We start from the raw sequence: 21,935 nt of genomic DNA, 5'->3' as shown, positions 1-21,935 counted from the left end.
GGCCCCAGTGTGTGTACTTACATAGAGGTCAGCACCGTAAAATCCGTCCTGGTAAACCACACTGCAGAAAATCCACACAAAAACAAAAACAAAAAAACAAAAGAACAGAAACACATTCCGGTTATTGAGGACGGCAGCATGCACATGCGTTCTACACAGGCAGGTGATGTATGAATACATAACCTGGGCTTGGGCCACAGCAAGTCAGCAAGGAAAATGTGAAGGTGCACACGCACGTTACACAGCTCCAGGACATGCGCGGAGGGGAGGGAGTGCAAACCTGGAATGAACAACCTGGATGGCTGGTAATTAATGGAAGATGAAAACAGTAAAGAGCATCCCCAGAGGGCCTAATGAAGCTATCGAAAATCTGCTGGGCTGGAAACCTTGCCTTTTCATACCTGGAGTATTTTTAAAAAGAAGCTTGACCTATGAGGAGGTTTTCTTTAAAGAGCTTTCGAAAGGTATGTGTCTGTGTGTGTGTGTGTGTGGGGGGGGTTTGGGGTGCGGTAAGGGGGTGGTAGAAAGAGCTGGCATGTAGAGGGGAGTTTAACATGAAAAAACAAACCCAAAGAATTCCATTAGGGTGGGACATAGGCAAAAGTATGTATCAAAATGATGTTTATTATTTTCTTTTGGTTTTGTAGTAATGTGTAAATTTTCCCAATATCCATACATCACCTGCTTTTTACCCTGCACATTAGACATGCGATAAGATTTGGCTGATCACACAAGCATGCAAAGTATTATTATTCAGCATTTTAAGAACCAATGCAACACCTCAGAAAAACAAGTCAATCAATTCTGACCAAAGTAAACACAGAATGTAATTAAAAAAAAAAAAACACAACCAAAAATACCCACAATGCATTGCTTTCACAAGCAGAGATAATGAGCTAAAGGTTAAGGTGATTGGTCCAAGGTCCAAGAATTGAAAGGTGCAGTGGGGATCCCAGATAGTAACAATATAATCCAGAGTGGGAGGAGTTAACTGGAAGATTTTAAGGGCTCTCTTTTGACTGTAAGAATATTCATGGAATTCTGAAAAATACTATTGTTAACTGACGTTCTGGGCAAGACCTGTTTTTATTTAAAAGAATGAAACTGAGAAAGTAACTGATTAGGAATAGAAGGGTTTATTTTCCTGTTTAGAAAATTAATCTTGTAGCCAACAAACAAAATACATGACTTTTTGTTTTAATTCTGAGCAACACTAAACTTTTATAACTAAAATGTAGATTTCAAACCTTTGAGGTACTTTGTGCATATAATTACCCCAAAATATTATTTTGGGACCAACAGACATAGAACAGGGATAGGGATAAAAGATTTTCTTCTTCATATTTGTTAAATCAAGATTTGGCTGTTTTAAATTAGAAGATCCGTTTATTGTTTATTCAACTAAACAACCTGGACATTTTCACCACTACCTTCTCTGTTACAATAACCAATTAGCTAGCAAGTGAGGTCATCAAATCATATTTTTAACTTGAATATGCAATCGTTTATTTCCTACAAGTAGTGGGAACATTTCTGAGTTCTACTTCCAATGACATTTTGCTGTGTTTCCAGGACAGTATGGCCACACTTTGCAGTGCCCCAAACATGCTGCGCCTTTGGATTACACAACAGGCAAATTACACCCATTTGTGATGTTCGCTTAGATAAATTCTACCCATTTTCATAGTCTCCAATTGCAGTGAAAGAATGATATTGGAAAGTAATCTGCCTCTCAACTGCATTTTTGTAAAAAAGAGACTTGTCCATAATGAGACGGCTGATTCAAAGCAAAGCGCTGATGCCAAATGGTGACTAGTTAACCTTCAACAATTTCAGAGAGGGGATACAGGCAACGGTTAAAAACCATTCGTCCCACAGAGAAGAGTGGTGGCATTAAAAACATGAATAAATTTTACACTAAGCTGCGTCACTCACTGGGAATATTCACCTACATTCTAGAAGAATTCCACTATTCCCTGTATCAAATGCCACTAGGAGGCTAAAACACAATGATTAATGATGAAATTAGTTTACTAAGTGGAGAAGCAATTTTAGGCAATTCCCCATAAAATACTGGACTTATTCCTTGCCATCTTCCATGTAAACAGGTGGTTTAGTTAATAAAACAGAAAACATGGGAAATCAGCGTTCAATGTTATGCACAGTCATTGATGTGATTAGCCAGAAAGATAAAATATCTTTGAACAAATATATACCTGACTCAAGTGTAGCCAATATACTGAAATGGCCTACATTGAATAGGAACGGATTCAATCACTTTATAAAGTAATTCAGGAATATTAGAAAATAAAGAAGTCCCATGCTTCTGGTGAGCAGTATTTCTTTCCACAAACATGACGGCAAGCTCTCTTGGGCTGAAATGGAAGACGCTACGTGAACAATTTTCCTAGTGTGTAGAACTTCCAAAAGGTACATTTTTATGTTTTACTTGAATTATTTCTTGGTGAAACAATACTGCATCTTTATCTTACTTCTTTAAAAAGAGATGTCAGAGGTTGAAGGTCAAAGGCAAGTTGAGAGAAAAAAAGGATCAAATTAAAAGTAAGTAATGGCAGAAGATGGAGATGATGGGATGCATGGGATTTAATCATCTGTATCTTGCAAACAAAAGTGTATTTCTAAAGCAGTTCCCTTCCAGTGGCTTTTGGAGCCTGCCTATTTCAACATGCACACGTATCTGCCTAATAAAAATGCTTTGGAATTACAGCACAGGATTGTGCCATGGAGGACCCCTGACGGCAGGTCCATTTGGTCTATGACTGAATGCTGAATCAGCACACCTCAAAGCCAAGTTCACTGTCAGAAAAGGACCCAAAGGAGGCTCTTTCCTTTTGCATTTTAACTAAGTAGCAATGAAGAGGCTCCTCTGCCCTTAAGTTTATTCCTCAATAAGCATAAGGAAAAAAAACCTGTCATAGGCAGAGAAAAGAGGAAGAACGCAAATATCACATCTTTGAAGAAGGAAAGTCCTTGATCCAACTAACTTATGAAAAAGCCCACTCTAAAAATATACATTTTAGGCTGACACTGAGAAACACCTGAAAACAAAACCTGCCCTCTTCACTCCTTCTCCCCCATTCAGTAACAAAGGATTTATTTGTTGCTCTGGAATCATTCCACTGCAGGAGACACCCTCCGTACAAAAATCAAAGGGGGAAGGGTGCTCAGCTCCATTTGTTGTTTCACCATCACTCAGTAGCCACCTGTAGTTTAATTCTCCTACTTCTCCCTTTCTCCCTTGATTCAATTGGACTTGGTTCATCTTTCAATTAACCTCTTTTAATCCGTTTCCTACAAAGAAAGCAAATCCATTGTGGGTAACTAGTTCTGCTGCTCACCACCCAGGCAGTGAAGCCAAAAGGGAGGGCACGTGTGGGAGCCTCAGCCCGGACCCAGGGTGGTGATGGGGGGTGAGAACAGCAGATGCAGGCTTGAACTACAAGCTTGCGCTCCTCGTTTGGCTCTCTGCAGTCATGTTAATCCACATTCGTGCGATGCCGAGTGAACTCCATGCCAACACACTGCTAGTAAACACAAGACGGTTCTGGCTACTATCTCAAGCCGCTACCATGAGGGCTTAAGTTGGCCCAAATGAAGATTTATATAATGAATTGATATCTATTACATTCTGATGATGGTATATTTTGGTTCTTGCCATCTAATCCATTAATTTGCAAATATTCTTAGAATCTCTACTATGTGGCACGGCAACGTCCCAGGAGTTATAAGAGGGCCATGGTACTTTCTTGTCCAGTTGCTTATTTTGGAATCTAATGCTTACCCTGGATAGGCGGGAATGGCTGTTGGAGGTACCGCTCGGACTGCACCATATACCGTCCGCCCTCTGCCCCTCAGATGGGCTCCTCTGAAAGCGGCCGCCGTGGTGGCTGCAGTTGGGTAAGGAAAGCCAGGAACTAAAGGGAGACCCAAAATATGACACAAATGTCAACTTGCATTCAACCACAGGTGTACAATCACAACTTGCTTTGAACCAATTACAGGAAAGATGAAAAGGTATGTACCATATCTTTTCTGAAAAAAGAAATGCAAAGAGAGACCCAATATGCAAAAGCTAATGGTGCCGTGCCTCCATCATCGCAAATCTTGACTGAATTTCCTCTGCCCCATCCCCATTTTGGCATCACAGTGCAAGCTGTTGAGACGCAGGTGAGCAGCTCTGAGAACTACAGCCATAACAAGAGACGAGACTTCTAATTTCTGTGGGCAGTTTAAATCGACTGATATAAACTCTCTGGTCAATGATTAATCTTGTTTCAAATCATGATTATGTGCCTATAATCACTGTTCTTCATAAGAATATTAATTTATGTTTTTACATGGTGCTGAACACAATAATCTTGACATTTCATCTCATTAGTCAACTTTGTTCCTTTACTTAAAATGTTTTAATCCAAAAACATTAAGGTGAGAGGGAAACTACCTGTCCTCTGTGGCCTTGCTTGCATCCTGTAAAGAGGCAGATACTCTCTAAGGGTCCACTTCCTGTGTGTTGCCCTCTGGAAAGCCTGCAGGGACACTGATGCCATGTCCACTGAACTCTCTCATACCTCTTGCTGAGCAAGATGGCTCAGGTCAAAATGACTTTCAAGAGATCAACAGAGGGGCCGGCCGAGTGGCTCAGTTGGTTAAGAATTAGCTTAAGAGCGCGAGCTCTGAGCAACAGGGCCACTGGTTCGATTCTCACATGGGCCAGTGATGCTGCGCCCGAGCTGAGCTGCTGCTGAGCTGCCAACAGGTGGCAGAATTGCTTAACTGGTGAAAGCACGTGCTCCTAACAAGACTGCCTGTTCGAGGGTGGGCTACAGCCGCCCGCAACTAAGACTGAACGAAGTCGGCACCTTGAGCTGAGCTGCCGCCTGGATGGCTCAGTGGATAGAGTGCACGCTCTTAACAACAAGGCTGCTGGTTCGACTCCCGCATGGGATGGTGGCTATGCCCACTCGCTACTAACTGAACACAGCACCTTGAGCTTAGAGGCCACGAGCTGCCAACGGGCAGCCAGATGGCAACTGGCATCCTCAACTAAGATTGAAGAACAACAACTTGGCTGGTTCTCCTCCCCAACTCCTCACCACTATTCCCCTTCCCCAATTCCGCAATTTAAAAAAAAAAAAAAAAGGTATCAACAGAGCTAATAACCAATAATCCTGGAGATGCTTTTAAATGACACTCTGAAGGCCCCAAAGCTGACTTGCAGAGAACATGTATAATATATTCCAAAAATACTTACTTCTTCTGTTTTCTTTATGATCAAGTACAGACTGAAATGTTCTTTACATGCCCTCACCCCACCTCTGCCTTTTCCAAGTATTTATGCTTTGTGGCAATCTTCACATGTAGTCAAAAAGACTCTAGCACAGGCTGAGCAGGCCAGGGCATTGCCTCCTGTTCAGTTATGGGTGACACTCAGGGAACAGAGGACTGTGGGCCCACTGCTGCCCACTCACGACAGCCAAGCAGTGCCAGGCCGGCAGAGGCTACTTACTGATTAGAGGAATGTAAGTGTTGATGCCCCCTCTTCCCGACAGGGGCACAGCCGCTTCGTTGCCTAGGGACACGTCCGCTTGGAAGCTGGATGCTGATCGTATTTAAAAAAATTTAAAAATGCAAAAAGGTTACCAAGGAATAGCAAATTGAAAAACAACAGATGCTGTGACAGTTTATATAATAGCACACATGGAAAAATTAACTTAAATCCTACCTGCATATAACTCGGGGCCATATACAGCTCCAACTACTGGGCTTAATTTCCAACCTGAAATGAAAGAGAGGACAGACAGTGAGCACTGGAGGCTGCGTAAGGAGCACGGGGAGAAGGAGTGATGTGCGGGCAGGCCTCAGGCATCTCTGGGTTTATTTCTGTCTAGTGCCACCTTTTCTTTAGAATGCCGGCTGTGGCATTCTAACATTGACAGTGATGTTTCCAGGCCTGATGATCTTGAAGCAGGATGAGCACAGTAAAGGGATAATGAGGGGCTGCGGGGAAGGTAAGAGGAAAAGAGGGGAGAGAAAAAAAATTGGGAGGTAGGAAGATGGAAAGGGAATGCGAAAAGGAAAAGCAAATATGAGTAAATCTTGGGGTGTGGTGTACTGCCGCTCATAGAACTGCCTACTGACCTACTCCCTGTTTAGGAAAAGAGGCATAATACAGTGTGTATCATCGTGTACCGCGCTGTGATGCACTTTCCTATATATCGTCTTAACACTACTTACTACTCCAATTATTTTCATAAAGGTGTCCTTTGGGTGAATTCAAATTTGACCTGGATCTTTGAACTCCATGTTCATCTATACCATGTTGATGGTATCCTGGGCAAACTGAAATCTCCTTTCATTGGGATTTACTATTGGGATTTCACTGGAGTTAACCAAGGCGGCAAGGAGAGACATGCCATAATAAAATTCCAGGTACATTCTCAACTTCAGAGCATGTCTTCTGAGATTTGAATTTGTAATGAACACATTTAAGCAGACTTTTTAGCTGACGGATACTAGACTGCTGTCGAACATTTGCTTAAACATTTATACATTTTCAGTATTCCCAAACATTATATTTGGCGTCAACTGTATTTCTTCATTCCCATTTTTATATTTGTAAGACTATGACAAGTGTTCGAAAAAGAAAAATGTCCTCCTGCCCACTGATCATTAAAGAGAATTACATATAGTAACATTAACAATATTTATTGAATTTTATACATAAATAAGCAAACATGCCCTATATTTTTCTAAAGACTGGCTTTTTAGTTTACTTAGTTTGTATTAGCTTAAGGGCCTACATATGCCACAACTGCTCTGTGACTATATGGACAGAAGAGGCCAACTGCCACATTTAAATGGCTACAAGCAAAGACATTATGCAAGAGAAAACCCATTCATTACGAGTCAATCCAATCCCCATTCATTAGTTTATGGGTTCACAGACATGCCTCATCACTAGTCCACAGAAAAATTTGGCAAAATCTGGGTTTGAATCCTGCTGGAGTTGTAAGAGCACCAAGTCTGTAATGTCAGACAAATCAAGTGACTCCACCCAACATGAACTAAAACGCTGCCTGAGAATTCACCAGAAGGGGTCCCAGCTCGCTCCTGTCAGAACCTTGAACACTGAAGATGCAGGTTTGGCTCCGTGAGGTTTGAATATTGTTTTAGAGTAATATTAAAAAATAACCTTGTCGGGCCGGCCGAGTGGCGCGATGGTTAAGAACTCGCTTGGGATGCCAGAGGGCCCCGGTTCGGATCCCACATATGAGGGCCAGTGACACTGCCCTCTACAGCTAAGATGCTGAACAACAGCTCAACCTGGAGCTAGGCTGCCCTGAGTCGCCGGCGACGGCGTGGGCTGCAGTCCCTGTGGCAGTGGATTGCCATGGGCTACCGTGTGTAGCCAGCAGCCAGCGTGAGCGGCCAGCAGCCGCAGTGAGCGGCCGTCCAGAAGCCGGCGACTGATCTGCCTCGCCAGAGAAGAGCGCAATGATGGTGCCAACTTGGGCCAGTGAAGCAACATCCTCCACAACTAGACTGAAGAGCAAAAGGACAGCAACTTGTCTGTTCCCCTTCCCCCAATTCCCCAGCACTGTTCCCATCCCCCCAATTCCCCAATAAAAATCTTTAAAAAAAAAAAATAATAACCTTGTCTTTCCTACCAATGGGACTATTACCGGGGCACTCCCTTTAAATAAATGCAATGAATGCACATTATAATGATGATGTACAATGGCATGCTGTCAATAATATTTCTATATGTTGAGTTTTGTACAAATTACAATGTATTTTCACAGATGTTTATGCCATTTTGACCTTCACAAAACCCAAAGAGAGTGTTACAATAGGTACTACCTCTGGGACAATGAGTAAGTAACGATACCTCTCGGGGCTTCATTTCCTAAATAATAATAAGCTAAGAGGGCTGGATTTTGGTGACTTCTAAAGAGCCACTCATGTTAAAATTCTATGGCTGCCAATCTATAGAGCTGAAAACAGAACTGGATAGGTTTATGAAATTGGCCGACTGTCACAGGGTAAATTTGAAGAGTCAACTCCGGAAGTAAAATTTCTGAATTCCAGTCAGCGGCTCTTTCTGCCACACCATTCCCCCTGGATCTTAAAGAAATCGGACATACTTTTCTGTCCCTCCTTTTTTGTTTACATTGGGTTTTTATCAAAATTGCAGACACTTCTGTTTTAGTGATAGTGAAAAGAAGAAAACGAGATAAAGTGGGAGGTGGTCACATGATATACCGCTGATAAAATGAGCAGGGAAAATATAAATTATGCTGATTTATATCAATCTGTTTGAAAAGCTGGGTTACATATATTTATTGAAGACTTTGTGGGATACACTCAATACTAATATATTGTACTTCTACTTAAGACATTACCAGTACATACTCTAGCAGTAGGTTCAAGTTTTTATAAAGCAATTAAAAAGGGAGAAAGCCTCCCTTTCATTCTAGATAAATCTTATGCAGAACTCTAAAATATACAACAGAGAATGAGAAGTTGTTTAGACCAAAGTAGAGTGGGAGGCCTCAGGACCCAACCCACTCAGTTTCCTCTTGCCCCCCCAAGATGGCCAAATTTGCAAAGCAACTGTTGCATTACAGATTAAAATCCTATCCTATCTCATTTAGAGAATAGGAGTCTAGACTAAATTTGACAACTGATGTAAAAGTTCTGTTTTTATTAGATAAAATACTCACAGAAAATTTCCTTCTCAATGAAAAACAATTATAAAACTCACTATAAAACATGTAGTCATGGACTAGAACAGGGGTCGGCAAACTGCGACTCGTGAGCCACATGTGGCTCTTTGGGTACGTACATGTGGCTCTGAAGTAAAATTGAAAATGAAAATAAAACTATCACAGTTTCGTTCATAAAAATTTTAAAGGATATTATTCACATAATAGTGATTTCATTTGTTTTATAGATCTCGCAAAACTTCGAGGGACAGGATTGGCTCTTCCATCTCAAAAGTTTGCCGACCCCTGGATTAGAAAATTGAAGATGCACGTGTGCGCGCACATACATGCACACCCCATGGCTGTTACCTCTAGAAAAAAGGAGAGCCAGGGGTCAAGGATTTTTCCATTCATGCTCAAATGAGTAGGAAGCAGCAGTAAAAGTGAGAGTTGGTGGGTGTCCAGGGCTTTAATGGGCATACCTAATATATTACAAAGAACTACAGCAACTAAAACAGAGTGTACCCTATTGGGACCTAACTAGAGTTAATAGGTAACCTCAAATGACACGCTCATACTGTGTATAAGATGAACTTTACTGAGCCCATAACACCTTAATGACTAAATAACTTCATTCTAAGAAAAAAGGTAATTTCTAAAAATAAAATACCATCCTTAGGTAAAGAAAATGCTGTCTTAAGACTGAGATCAAGAGAGATTCTTTGATGTGTATGAAAAGCTCATATATTTATTCAAGAATAAATGACACCATTCTGAAGATGACTTGCAATCTCTTACCGTTTGCATATGGTGTGACCATCTTCTTATTGGTCATTACACGTGCTGTAGCATTATTCACCTAAAAATAGAAAGAAGGGACAGGGAGGAGGAGCCCACATTAAGGAACACGGAGTTGTTCATCCAGTAACATAGCACTCAGTTTAAAATGTAAATTTCAGAGAGCACTGATTTAAATAATTAATACAGCAATATAAAATATTTATAGTATTTTAATTGAAGTGTTTATTAAATGAGGCTAACAAGAGTAAAATGCAGTTTCTCAGTCTCCAAATGGGAACCTGGGGCTGCTTTACCACCCAATGTATTCCAAAGAAAAAATACATTTGCAAGTTCTTTGGATATCTCTTAAACAGAGAAGTCTCTGCATTACAGAAAATATGGAAAAAAAGGTAAATTGGAAACAATTCTGTTTGCACATGAACTTGAAGTTCATTAATAAAACAGTCTTCCCACATGGGCCAGGAAATAGATTTACAAGAAGATAAGAAAATGAATCTGAGATTTCACCTATTTGAACGATCGGCATTTTTTATGTTTGTCTAAGATTTTGCTGTTTGAAGTTAGTCAATGTAGGAACTCGGTTCTCATGATGACAGTCTTCAGAACCACTGTGAATTTTCTAGACTCTGTGGTTTTAGCATTTATAAATAATGTTTTCAGAAGGCCTTCAAACTAGGCAATTAAAAGAACTGAAAAAACTAAAGCTAATAAATTACGCTAATTGTAAAATGGCGTAATTTAAAACATTCTTAGTGCTAGGGTAGGCAGGAGTTACAAAGGTGGTGCTGATGGAGGAAAGATGAACAGAGCTTAGACTATTAAGCTTAGGATACTCCTTAGAAGTCAGGATCCTGTGGCCCAGTGTCAGAACCAGCCTCAAAGCTCTTGCAAGAATGATCCTCAAAGCTCTTGCAAGAATGATGAAGCCTCGTGCTAAAACTTGATTACCGGTAAGTAGTGCTGTCAGATCATAAAACAGGCCAATTTTTAAAAAAACAATTATAAAACATACAAAATATAAATGTCTTATTTTGCCTCTGAAGATTTACATTATGTTAAATTTGTATAGTGATACATTTATGTTATAAAAAGGCCAATTTTAGGTAAAATTGGAACTAAAAATTGTCTTACTGTCTTTTAGGATTTATATAGTGATAATATTCCTATGTGAGGGAAAGAGCTTGAAAACTGCATTTACTCTAGTCTGACCCACCAAATAATACAAACATTTCACATTTAAAAAGAAAGAATGGGATACAACAATGATGAGACTGTGAGCATGCGGTTAAAAACACACACACACAAATAAAAGAAAGAAAAAAAAAACAATCAGTTTTGGAAAGAAGGGAAAGAGAAGAGCGAGGCTCTGACAGACGGGATTAGAATGGGGCAGGGGCTTACACCAGCTGCGAGAGCAGAATGCACCCAAGCACTTAAAAAGAAAAATGGCCAGAACCAATCAGAAACCACCAGTCAGCAAAAAGAGACCAATAGCTGCAAGTAACAGAGAGAAAGGGTGGGAGAGGAACTTGGGTAAAGAGCACAAAAAGGCAGGGCAAAGAAAGAGGTCAGGAAGGGTGTCGCGGGCAGGAAGCAGAGCCGTCAAGGACAAAGAGAGAACAGTCACAGCTCTGAACAGTTTGGGAAAGAGGAAAAGTAGGAAAGGAAGTAGGGGCAGGAAGTGCATTAATAAAACCAGCCAAACTGGAGTTCAGTAACTCTGAGTAAGATGTGCAGGGGGCAAATCACCACGATGTCAGTACCAAACAGCTCAGACGGCTACAAAACAATGTACATCCAAGTCCAGGCGGCATTACCCAACAGCATCGAAAATAAAAGGGGGGGGGGAAGAGGAGCAACAAGTCAAGTCACATTTTGTAGTGTTAATGTGAGATGGCAGATGGACTTTTTCTTTCTTATTTGTTTGGTAATTACAGTTTATAAAGCTTCTTCTCTAGTGCTTTGGTTCCACTTACCGCCATCGGGCACCATCGCCAGCTTTGTGTATAGTTACCATGGAAAGAGTGAGTCAAGTGAAGGGCCCTAAATGCTAAACCATTGGAAAGGGAGGGGAAAAAAAAGCAAAATATGCAGACATCTTACTCAAAATGGTGGCTTGTATATTTTATACTTTTAAAAACTGGGAAAGGGGAAAGGAGCCAGTTAACCTTCATTGCCTTCTTAAGGAGGGCTGGTGACCACCAGGTGGCTGACTGGGTCACAATAACAGGACATTCACAGGCAGCCATCAAACCCTGTCTGAGGATTTTATCATCCCTTTACTGTTGAAATTCTTGATGTTAAATATACTTGAAAACCACATGAATTTTGGATTCTTCTCTCCCTCCCCACAACCTCTACCATCTTCTGTTCTTTGCTTATCACATGCACATGGAGGCGAACTGGCCTCCCGAAAGAGGGCATTGGCTGGCCCCTTGATTTATTACAGGACACAATGTTATAAATTGGATAGTTATAGACATTTGTTAAGTTAGTTTTATTTTGGCCTGATCGCAGGAATTTGGAGTCTCGCAAACTGAAGCAAAGGAAAAAAATCAAGAGAGCAGAAGGATGAACGTTTTGGAGGAAAAAAAGTAAATGAAAAATACACATACACACACAAGTGAATTCAAATTAAAATCCCCAGACAACAAAAAAAGGTGAGAGAGGACAGAAGTGTTATTTTTATACATTTTAGTGCAAGAAAGTGAAGGAGACACACACACACACACACACATACATGTGCACGCGCACACACACACACACACAAGGTTCCAAATGTGAAATAAGTGAGGCAATACATAAAAAGAGAAAAGAAAAATATAAACCAGAGATTGAATTATTGAAGACATGCACCTCGATTTTACGGCCCTCTACCACGGTGCCGTGTAATTTCTCCCTGGCCCTGTCTGCATCAGCACTATTCTCGAAAGTTACGAACCCGAATCCCTGCATGCAGCGGGAGAAGGGGGGAAAACATGCACATCGTTATATTGAAGTACTGATCCCGTGGTAAATAGAGAAAAAAATATCACAGTATGAAACTGACATCAGCAACAACTCAGCAATACGCTCCCAAAGTCACATTTTTCGGTCCATGCATATTTTTGTAAAAGGAAATTAAACCCAATAAAAGAATAAAGAACTGTAGTGGTCATAATAATAATAATAATAATAATAATAATAATAATAATAATGATAATGTAATTAACAACAATAATAACAATAATAAAATAAAACATAAAGCATGTGAGGCCAGACCAAAATTAAGGGATAGAGTTACTCGGGTCAAATTATTCAACCAAGAATCTGAGTATTTTTTTAAAAATGCCCTATCTTTCTCAATTCATGCTGTTAATATATGTGTCCCTTTATATGACACTAAAAGTATTTAATTAAATTGACTAGTCCCTAGTAGTTTCTCCAGGAAACCTGATATTTAGGTATCATCATTGTATAATGAGATTTTTAGAAAGTCTGACCATTTTAGCCCAACTTTGTCTCTTGCTTATATCACCATTAATTCCTTCAGAAACAGGGTCATTTAAGACATAATCTTGATGTATAATTTCACAGGTAATGGGTATAGTAAAGAAAAGTACTCATGGACATCTAAGCAAACGAAACTGTCACTAAGCAGGGTCAAGCAATTGCGACATTTCTTCAGTGCTGATTGTAAACAACCAGACTGGCACACAGAGTAAAAATACATTCAGCTGAATTTCAGAAAATCGCTTATCCAAACTTGCCGAATTACACATTTGTTGAAGCCTGTGTCTGCGATTAAATGTATTGGCAATTTTTGTTTATAGAGAAAAAAGGAGTAGCTCAAGGGCGATGGGAGTGAGATGTACGTTAGCGACACCAGTTGCATGCTATTCAACAGGAAAAGGATACCATAAAACAGCAATTACAGCTGCTACCTTGAGTTAGGATTAATTTATTTGTGCAATGTAGCTACTGCAACACCAAACCAATCCCAAGAAGCTTTAATTCATTAAGTGGACAAAGCAGGAGACCAGGGAGTTACCCTACTTTATTGTTCACATTCTATCTGAAAATGCTGTCTGGGTCATCACAGTTAATTTCAACATCAGTAGGATTTACTATATTCTTATATGACTATTTCGTGAGGAATTATATCAGCTTCATTCTAGGTACTTTTTCCTTCTTTCTCCACTTTGCAACTATATTTACATCTGTAGAATGATAAATTCTTAGGATTTTCTGGGAAAGTCCTCATTTCTCAACAGCTTCCCTGTCCCTTCAGTGTTCTCTGAACCTTCCATTGTAGGATGACAACATGGAACCCTGTATTTTTACTGAAGTTCTGCTTTACAGCTTAATACCATGGGTACTCCTATACATGCAAAACATATTCTTAACTGAGATGGCAAAGAGTGTGCATTGGTCCATAAGATTTTATAAAAGCAACTCCATCATTTTGAAGGGTTTGATTACTCCATTCTAATGATTAAATGGTTGGGTGGCGACCCATGGAGGATTCTAGTCGATTATGTCGACTATCAATTTGGATATCGCCACAAATACCCTAGAAGCGCAATGTTAAGCTGACAGAAAATTTTAAATGCATGTTGCTTGAGATGGGATATTATGGGTAATTTTTAGTCAGTGTTTCCCTTAAAAATGCCAATGTGTTGAAAAGATCAATGGGAACACATTTTAAGAAACAAATTTTGGTATCAATATGTTACGGCCACTTTGACAAGTCAAGGTATACAAGGGCAAGTTATTAATAAATCACACCATTTGTCATTGACACTAGATCTGCTGAAGACAGGAAACCAGTTCTCCAATTCTCCAATAGGAAAGTGTATTCCAACTGAGTGTCACAGCCTCATACATTTTATGCCTTGGGTTAAATTAATAAATTAGTACTTGTATAACAGATTACATGGAGACTAAAGCTAGGCTTTTAATTTAAGCATTATGACTATCTATATACGTATAAACAACATACATAGTTGTTTGTCTTTTAAATACAGCATGGATAGAAAGGATAAATCTGTTGGTTTTGTTTTGAAGGTAAAGAAACTGAGGTTAAGTACCCAAGCACCAACAAGGCCTTCTTCCTTTTATGTAGCTGCTTCTTCCAGTTAACGGTGAGGAAATTAGAAATTAAGCTTTGAAATCTAAGTTTGGTATTCTATTTACTAAACTACATTAGTCCTAAAATCCTTCTAATCTTCTTTTTCAAATCTAATTGCCAAATGTGTTCTATGACCCTCCTTTCTGAAATGTGTTGACAGAACATCTGTGACACAATAATTGCATATCCAAAAAAATACAGGGTGTTTATCATACGCATTGACATATTTTAGTCAGCAAATGACCAAGTTTAACCTTGAAGTCTGCTTGTATGTTTTTCTCAATAATGACTTTAATAGTCTAGAACAAAATTTCACTTTCAAATGCTTTAAAAATGTTTCATAAAGAAAGGTGCTTATACTCCAAGGGAAATGCTAATCAAGATACCAAAGGCATGAGAATAAAGCACCCTTTACAGGTATCTTCACCTAGGGAAAGAGCAGGAAGGAGGCCTTGCTGATACTGTGGGATCTCCTGATAGGAAACATGGAGGTCAGAGGATCTCTCTCTTTCCTTTGAAGATAAACAGGCAGAATAATGCCCCCCACCCCAAGCTGTCCTAATCCCCAGAACCTGTGAGCATATTACCTTACATGGCAAAAGGGGTTTTGCAGATGTGATTAAATTAATGACCTTGCGATAGGGAGATTACCCTGGATTATCTAGGTGGGCCCATGTAATCACAAGAGCGCCTATATGTGAAAGAGGGAGACAGGAGAGTCAGAACCAGAGCGCAGCAGCCTGAGAACGACTGGACTGGCCACTGATGGCTTTGAAGATGGAAGGGGGCTATACGCTAAGGAACGTGGGCCACCTCCAGAAGCTGGAAAAGGCAGGGAAGTCAATTATCTCTTAGAGCTGCAGGAAGGAATGCAGTCCTCCAACACTTGGATTTTAGGCTAGTGGGACCCACTTTGGGCTTCTGTCCTCCAGAACTGTAAGATAATAAATGTGTTGTATTAAGCCACCAAATTTGTGGTTAATTCATTCACAAGCAATAGGAAATTAATATATACCTCTTAGAATCAAAGTCTGTGATTAGAAAGGTAATTTTTTTTTTTTTTTAGCTGAGCCATCCTGCCACCTGTTGGCAGCTCAGCTCGGGCCGTGAATCAAACCGGCAACCCTTGCTCAGAGCTTGTACTCTTGAGTGAGCTCTTAACCAACTGAGCCACTCGACTGGCCCTATAACCAACATTTTTAAAGTATTGTTTTTAATCGCTTCTCAGCCTTTTGGCTAAGATCAAGTGTAGTATCTGTTCTTATCAGTTTAAAGTATTGTTTTTAAATACTTTTTTCTCGTGTTGAAACTTTAAACAGATGATTTTCTATCAACTCAACTTCACGCTTGCTATTATCTATCACATTTACAATTTGGTTTCAAGAAGATTAATTCAAAAAGCTTGAAAAAAAATTTAATGTACTGTTTCTTCAACAAAATTTAGCACTTTTGAAAATGTGCCAGGAATTGAGCTAAGGATAGTCACAGATTATCTAGGTTTAAAAATGGACTAATGGGAAAATATGCTTCCATGATGCTATGTTTTAATGTTCCTTCACTTTGGGAAATCTAATTCACATTAAGTTTGGTCATTCAGATCTTTTGCTTTGAAAAAAAATTTAAGAAAATTATGTCTAAACCTAACACATACATATTTCTTAGAAGAGCTTTAAAATGATCATACAATGTATCAAACAGGGAAACATAATAGCCAGTCTGAATAGCTACAGTCAAATTAAGATTTAATCTTTGGTAATTCTCTTACCAAGCATATTTCAGGTATGTAAAGAAGATAAACAGATAAACTAAAAGTAAAGTTTTATTTTTAATTAAAAAAAATATGTTGACATGTTTGTCAACATCAGCACTATCCCATAGAACTATAACATGAGCCACATACATAATTAAAAATTTTCTACTAGCCACATTAAAAAAGTAAAAACAAGTTATTTTAATTTCAATAATATATTTTATTTAACCCAATATATACAAATCATTTCAACATGGCATCAACATAAAAACATTATTAGTGAGATGTTTAACATTCTTTTTTTTGTGCTAAGTCTTTGAAATTGGCGTGTAATTTACACTGAAAGCCCATCTCAATTTAGACTCGCCACATTTCAAGTGCTTGAAATGGCCACTGTGCTGGACAAATGCAGGCCCATATGCCTTAAGCTCATACCTAAAGTCATACCTAAATATGCTAATAATTTAAACACACCAGTTTTATAAAAGTGATTACCAGCTATTTTAGCTGTCTTTTGGAAATCAAGGAATGGTGTGTTTATGAGGTGTGTGGTTGTGGTTTAAACTTCTTCCCTGAGTGTGACAAAAATTTTATCTCCTGCCCTGACATCCATTTATCATCAAGGGCGTAGAGGAGCCGAATAACTGTCACCTTTTTAGTCTGGCCTCAGACTGAAATAAATAACAAGCAACAGGATGAGCATTGTAAAAGTATTTTTTAATTTGTATGATAATCTTTGAATTTTCCCATCTCAGAAGAATGAGAAAGAAAATTTACCATGTAACTTTTAAGGGAGAAATCAAAAGCAGACGGTTCTCCTGGGTATGGCCAGAACACAGAAATTAAAAAATAAATAAAAGAAAAATAAAACTAAAAACCCATGAATGGTAACCAAAGAAAATAAACTAAGCCATTTGGAAATACATGCACTGTTAATTCAGTTTTAAGTATAAAGAAATACATTTTATCTCAGCATTACCTATCAAATTTTACTGAAAATTGCAAAGGCCAACTTAGTGTAATCTCAGAGACAGTCTTTTGATCGTATTTTGAAAGAAAGAAATAAGCGATTCCCCTTTTCATGAAATCAAAAGCCAGGGAAATAGGCAAGAAATAATAATAGGCAAGAAATAACTTGTGTCTGGGATGGAGAGGTTTCATCTTCTCTAATTCCAGCCTAAGTTTAAGCCTGGCCCAAACCCAGATCCCCACCACTCCAGAAATCCACCTGAGAGAAGTAATAAGAACACACCAACTGAAAATTTGCTAGAGATACCCATAATTGTTGCTGTGCTCTGGTTTGCAGTCCTGCAGTGGAATTAATGATTGGCACTGTCTGAAGCTCCTCACCTTCTATACATTCAGGATTTATATACATACGTCCCTTCCAGCGACAACTATACCAAAAGTATGGTGACAAAACTTCAGGGAAAATATAAATGTTAGAATCTGCATATTTCTTTCTTTAATAACTTGATAATTATCACAAATTGTTATGGGGCTGGGTGATAGTGAAAAGGATGGTGCAAAGTCTGAATTTCAACAATAGAATACACTTTGAAAAGCAACAAGTTCTTAGTCATTAAAAGTGTCTCGCAGAGAAATGCAAGGGCAAGAATAATGGGAGCTGAACGAGGTGACCATTATTTAGAGTTCTGTTTAAGAATCTATGTGAGAAAAAAGACTGGAAGGAAATACATGAGAAGAATATTAGTGAATATGGAACTATGTATGCTTTTTTCCTTCTACTTCTCATTAAACATCATATTTCCTTATATAATGGTTTTTAAAAGGTATTTTTTTTTAAAGTTGTTGCTCAAAGGATCTCTAAGGAGAGTGACAATATAATTGATTGTTCAAACTGGCACTTTAAGGGAAGAAGGGGACATTATTATTATGTTAAGATAGTGGATATAAAGTAGAACTATCCTGGCTAACACAGAACATATGGCCACTCTACCAATACATTATCCTTGCTATGACTGGTGAAATTTGGAGACTCAAGTCAGCTAAACATATATGTATAATCCTTTTCTAGAGTCTATTTGAGTACATTAGTTCATTTTTTGGCAGGGGGTACCACTTTTCATCATATATCCTAATTGAACATTTTCAAAAGAACAGTCTATCTTTGTTTCAGTGAATCACAGAGAATTAGATACAGCTGACTTTATGTTTTCACGAAGGAGTAGGAAGTAAAAAGATTTTTTAAAAACCACATGAAATAGTTCAAGTATATATGTATGCATGTGTGTGCATGTCAATGATATCTATTCATTCAATAATCTAGGTAAACCAAATCTAGAATATGAAGGGCAAAGGGGAAAAAAAGGAAAATAGTCAACAAAGAAACAATTACCTCCTGGAGCACACAAATTCTGCTTCCCAGGCAGGCTGGAAAGGTAGAGTATTGGCAACAGGAAGGGATGGGTACGGAAGCATAACAGTGTTCACCTATGTTTTGAAGTTGGGTATATTCTAAACCCTTGGGCTGTAAGTCCCATTATAAAAAATAAGACATGGTAAAGCGCTGCCTTTTGTTTTGGAACCATTTGGTTAAATACTGTTTTACATGTAAGTATTCCTTATGTCAGAATTATTTTGTGACTAGTTTTTCCATTACTGCTTAAAAAAAATTTCAGTTAAGCTAATTTCTGTCCAGAAAAGCATTCAGTTAAAAGACTGAATGACTCTTAACTAAACAATAGAACCACATAAGTCTCCTTTTCTCTGGTTCCTTTGAAGACATTGTAATTTTATAGTCAACCCCAAACATAAAAGAAAATAAGAAACTAAACTTAATTTACAAAAAAAGAAGCACTCATTAATTTATCTGAAGTGGCTCCCAGAAGAAGTACCTAGGTTTTCACTCCAAAATAAATGTCTATTAACACGCCTCAGCACAGTTTCAGGGGAACCCATTCCAGCAAAGAACCTTAGGGAACAGGTAAGGAGGGCAGGGATGAAGACAGGTTTCGTATCAGTCCTTGAAGGCAGGTCCAAGACAAGGCCAAATTCTGGACTTTGTTTTAAACACATTTACCAATTAGTAATACTTGTCTATCCTTCAGCAGCCCAAAGAAAAAGGGCAGTGAGGACACAGCATCAAGCTGAGAGCAGCAGCATACGCTTTTTGATTCATTCCCCAAAGAGAAAAGAAAGGCTTGTGTCATTTCAAAACGAAAGTTACAGGGGAGAAGCAATTGGATCGGGTAAATTTAAAATGTTTTGGTAGTAAGCAAATCCTTGAAGTCAATGAAAGAAGCCTTAAGAAAGATCAATTTCCTTTGCTTCACAAGAACTCAGTCAAATGGTTTTCTTGGTAAGGAGCAAGTCCTCAATGCTTGATGAAGTTACATTGGGCTTTTGGTTGTTTGTTAGTATCTCCTTAAGGATATCTTAAATGCATACACTTAAAAACCAAAAACATTTAAACTGCTACTTTAGCTAAACAGTGTAGTCAATGATCTTCACACATTTATTTAACAGTCACGTGCTTCTCATCTCTAAACCCGTCATTTTCCACCTTGTATCTAAAAAGGTAACAAAAAAATAAAAGCAAACTATACAACAAAGGAACACAAATCCATCATGAGGAAATTACAAGCATAAATAGTTTTTCTGGTTACAGTTTGAATAGATTTCACTTTAAAACTACTTACCAAGTAAGTGCTGGAGAAAGTTCTGTATAGGCATATTAATCTTTTTTGTTTTAACTGAAAACTGGAAGCTTAGTGTATAATTACCTCTTTGATAATTAAAAAATAATTATTATGGTCAGAGTTAAACACTTTTAGTGTTGATGCATTCTATAAAGGAAGGGAATAGTAGTCATTAAAACAGTACATACACTTGTATTAATACAGATGGGGGCAGCAGGTAAATATGCCTCTGAAGATATGTGTTATTAATTCCCAAAGGATGGTGAATTTGGAATAAAAAATTGAAGAGACATAAATATTAAGTTAAATAAAGCGATTAAATGAGTTTTCTCAAGTTACATTCTTAGAGATTTAATCATAGCCAAGGGCTATTTTCAAAGTTGAGCAGAGCTGACCAAATGAAAATTAATACAAAAACTGGTGTAACCTAAAAATGCAAGTAGAGCTGAACACAGCAAGGTAAATATGTATAAGCTTGGCCACAGCTGATTGTGTCTGTAGAGTGTGTTTAATTTGCTGCGGAGGAAGAAAACTTTTAAATAAAACTTTCCGAAATTCAGTTCATCAAATATTCTTTCATAACGCCATTGTAAGACTTTACCATTCCCTCATTCCTAAAAACACTGCTGCTTATTTTGTGCATAAAAATTCTAAATCGTATAGATTGGGAATTTAAAATAGTAAATTTATTAAGGGAAAATGTTTTAATTAAAAATTTCAGTTCTTATGTAGAACACATTTAGAAGAGAATACATATATCAAATTGCAAACTGTTCATTTTTATGCAAAAAAAAAAAAATCAACTCACTGTGTTTGTGATTGAAGTGACTACACCCTACAGCTTGTCTATCTGGGTGTAACTTAAAGGGGGAAGTCAGTTTATAGTGAATTCCTGAGTCACTACTCCCTGTATTTAAGCCTTGTCAAAGTTTATTCAAAAGAGAGAGCAAGTCAACTGAATAACTGAAATATTCAATTTGTTCTAAGTTATGTTGTTTCAAAGTTCGATTTTAAAAGACTAGAATTCTCCTAGAATTGCACTTTCCTCAGTAGTATCTCTCCATGCCTTTAGAATAAACAGCGTAGGCCAAATTTAAGTCTGATAAAGGACTGGCGTCCCCTACATCCTATCTTCCTGACTACACCACTCCTCCCTCAAACTTCTTTTTTTCATTTTTAAATTTAAAAATGTTTATTCTTTTTATGGTGGTAAAATATACATAACAAAATTTACCAGCTTAACCACTTTTAAGTGTATCGTTCAGTGGCATTAAAAATATCGCATTGTGGTGCAACCATCACCACCATTCACCTCCAGACTTTTTTTCATCTTGCAAAACAAACTTCTCTTGCTTCTGGCCCATCACTTTCCCGGTTTAAATATTAGGATAAAGTTTGGGCATGTGGTGGCTTATTTTTAGAGATAATCCAATCCAAGCCAGATAGTTGGGATACTTTCTGGAAGCTTGAAAAACAGCTGAAGTTTTCTGATTATTTGCTGTTTAAAATAAAACAAAACTAAAAAGAAACCAAGCACACTTAATGCTGAAACGGAACTTACCTTAGAGCCACGTTCATTAAAGATTATTTCTACATCTAGGATTTTGCCAAACTGCTGCAGAGACAAAAATAAAAACATTTGTTTATGGTCAGCTTTTTATCCACATACTTCACTTTCTTCTGAAAAGGGAATAGGGTTGTTGTTTTTTTTCTTTAAACTACTTATTTAACTTCCATATTTCTATCTGTTGGTAGGTTTCTGAGTTTTTCTCATCACCGAGCTGATAATTTCTCCTTTTTCACTCCTTTTTCAATTCACTTACTCATGCATTACCCACCTCTAGATTGTGGAGCTGTTTTCAAAAGATTTTCAGAGTTGCCCTATT

The 21,935-nt window shown here is 38.2% G+C and overlaps 1 protein-coding gene across 32 annotated transcripts in view; it reads right to left on the bottom strand.

Annotated features, from left to right (window-relative positions):
- Nucleotides 1–21,935, bottom strand: part of RBFOX2 (RNA binding fox-1 homolog 2) — a 253,002-nt gene that overhangs the window by 18,399 nt on the left and 212,668 nt on the right. For 17 of the 32 annotated variants that reach the window (XM_019625525.1, XM_019625520.1, XM_019625529.1 and 14 more), the window contains 7 exons: nucleotides 21,611–21,664; nucleotides 12,384–12,476; nucleotides 9,525–9,585; nucleotides 5,744–5,797; nucleotides 5,528–5,620; nucleotides 3,803–3,947; nucleotides 22–61 (listed from right to left, as the gene is read on the bottom strand). In XM_019625525.1, the coding sequence (XP_019481070.1) occupies nucleotides 22–61; nucleotides 3,803–3,947; nucleotides 5,528–5,620; nucleotides 5,744–5,797; nucleotides 9,525–9,585; nucleotides 12,384–12,476; nucleotides 21,611–21,664 (540 nt within the window). The remainder of the gene's footprint in view (nucleotides 1–21; nucleotides 62–3,802; nucleotides 3,948–5,527; nucleotides 5,621–5,743; nucleotides 5,798–9,524; nucleotides 9,586–12,383; nucleotides 12,477–21,610; nucleotides 21,665–21,935) is intronic. The other 15 variants (XM_019625527.1, XM_019625523.1, XM_019625539.1 and 12 more) reach the window with 4 other exon arrangements.

This window comes from Hipposideros armiger, unplaced genomic scaffold (genome assembly GCF_001890085.2).
Source record: "Hipposideros armiger isolate ML-2016 unplaced genomic scaffold, ASM189008v1 scaffold_633, whole genome shotgun sequence".
In the NCBI taxonomy this organism is placed as follows: Eukaryota; Metazoa; Chordata; class Mammalia; order Chiroptera; family Hipposideridae; genus Hipposideros; species Hipposideros armiger.
This window is presented reverse-complemented; position numbering and strand designations above follow the sequence as displayed.